Below are 1,602 nucleotides of genomic sequence, written 5' to 3'. Positions count from 1 at the left end.
TATAGAACTAAACACCCAGAAATGAGTATGAGTTAGTAAACTAGAGAAATCTGAGTAACATTGGTAGATTTTTTTCCACGGGGATATTCTGGCTGTGACATGCCTTAGTTTTATAAGATGTTACCACTGGGAGGAAACTGGGTAAAGGGTATATGTGATTATTTCTTACAATTTCATGTGAGTCTACAGTGGGCTCAGTAAAGATTTCCACACAATTTTTTTCTCGGTTCTAAAAATGGGTAATATTCAATATATTGTGGTTTTTTTCTGTTCAGTGACAAATGTGAAATCAGATTGATATTCACAAGTACTATGTTTTATCCAAGTTTGTTTTCATTAAGCTTATCTAATATATAGAGAAAGAACAAATGCTTTTTATAAATTGAACTATAACTAAATTTCTAAAATCGTGAAATAATTTTCTTTTTTCCCTCTCTTTCAGCCATGAAGACTTTGAGTTTATTTCAGGAACACGAATGCGCAAACTTGCTCGAGAAGGTCAGAAACCTCCAGAGGGTTTCATGGCTCCCAAAGCTTGGACTGTGCTGACGGAATACTACAAATCCTTAGAGAAGGCCTAGGCTATTAACCCAGTTACTCTATCTTGGATGCTTCACTGCGTAACAAAAGGGGACCATATAGTCATTATTGCATTTATTTGTGGTGGTGTCTGTCTGGATGTGCTTTCTAAAAACAGGACCATTCTCCTTAACTAGCGTCGGCTTTGGTCTGCCTTATGAGTTCTGTTGGAACTAATGTAACACCCTGCTGGTTTTAATGTATCTTTTCTGCTTATTACAGTTATATTCCTACAATGCAATTTTAAAATTTTATCTTTTTATATTATATTTATGCTTCTGTTTCATAATTTTTTCAAGCTGTTATATTAATTACAATCGGTGTACACACATCGAATCTCACTTTTCATTCTTGAAAAAGACTAAACCATAAACTTGGCTAGGCCTTGTTTGGGGAATTTAACAAGACATCTGTAGCAATTAGATTTTTTTTTTCTGTACTGAAAGTAGAAACTGCTTTCTTTCTTCCTTACAGTCAGCTGTTGATCTTTCGTCTGTTAGAATCTAAAATATTCTTATGATCCATGTAAGCTCTCAATGAACTTCTTTATCCAATAAAATTAATTTTTTGGCTTCTTATTTATTTGATACTTTTAATATTGCTTTGTTTACACATGCCCTTTCCTCCTTGTGGTCAAGTTTCTGATAAAGGAGGGAAAATACACACCTTTTATTACTGGAATCTAATAACTGACTTCCTTACTTATGTTACCTAGTGAAATTTTGGAGAGCAGGGGCCTGTGTCCCATCATTTTAATTGGGAAAATAATAAAGCATTCTTAGTTCATCCCAAACTCAACCAGTTTCTACAGATACCTCTCAAATATTCTCTAGTATTCTTAAATACCAATGTAATAATCCACCAAGGATTTGGAATATAGATGGGGTATGTAATACTTCAGTTAGGGAAATCTGTGTTGTAGAAACAAAGCTCTAAATCACAGTGGCTTAAATAAAGGTTTGATTCTTCTTTATGTCTTAGGCTCCACACAGATTGACAGGTTCTATTCACCTTAGTCATTCA

General features: G+C 34.0%; 1 protein-coding gene across 1 annotated transcript in view; it reads left to right on the top strand.

The window, feature by feature from the left end:
* The window catches only part of PAPSS1 (3'-phosphoadenosine 5'-phosphosulfate synthase 1), a 103,598-nt gene extending 102,441 nt beyond the window's left edge, over nucleotides 1–1,157 (top strand). Inside the window, exon 12 of the mRNA XM_003796343.2 lies at nucleotides 443–1,157. Coding sequence (XP_003796391.1) covers nucleotides 443–581 — 139 coding nt within the window. The 3' untranslated portion in view covers nucleotides 582–1,157. The remainder of the gene's footprint in view (nucleotides 1–442) is intronic.
* The last annotated feature ends 445 nt before the right edge of the window (nucleotides 1,158–1,602 follow it).

The sequence above is a fragment of the Otolemur garnettii genome, unplaced genomic scaffold, assembly GCF_000181295.1.
Source record: "Otolemur garnettii isolate 467f Iridium unplaced genomic scaffold, OtoGar3 scaffold00103, whole genome shotgun sequence".
NCBI lineage: Eukaryota > Metazoa > Chordata > Mammalia > Primates > Galagidae > Otolemur > Otolemur garnettii.
The sequence above is the reverse complement of the archived record's forward strand: the minus strand, read 5'-3'. Positions and strand labels throughout refer to the sequence as shown.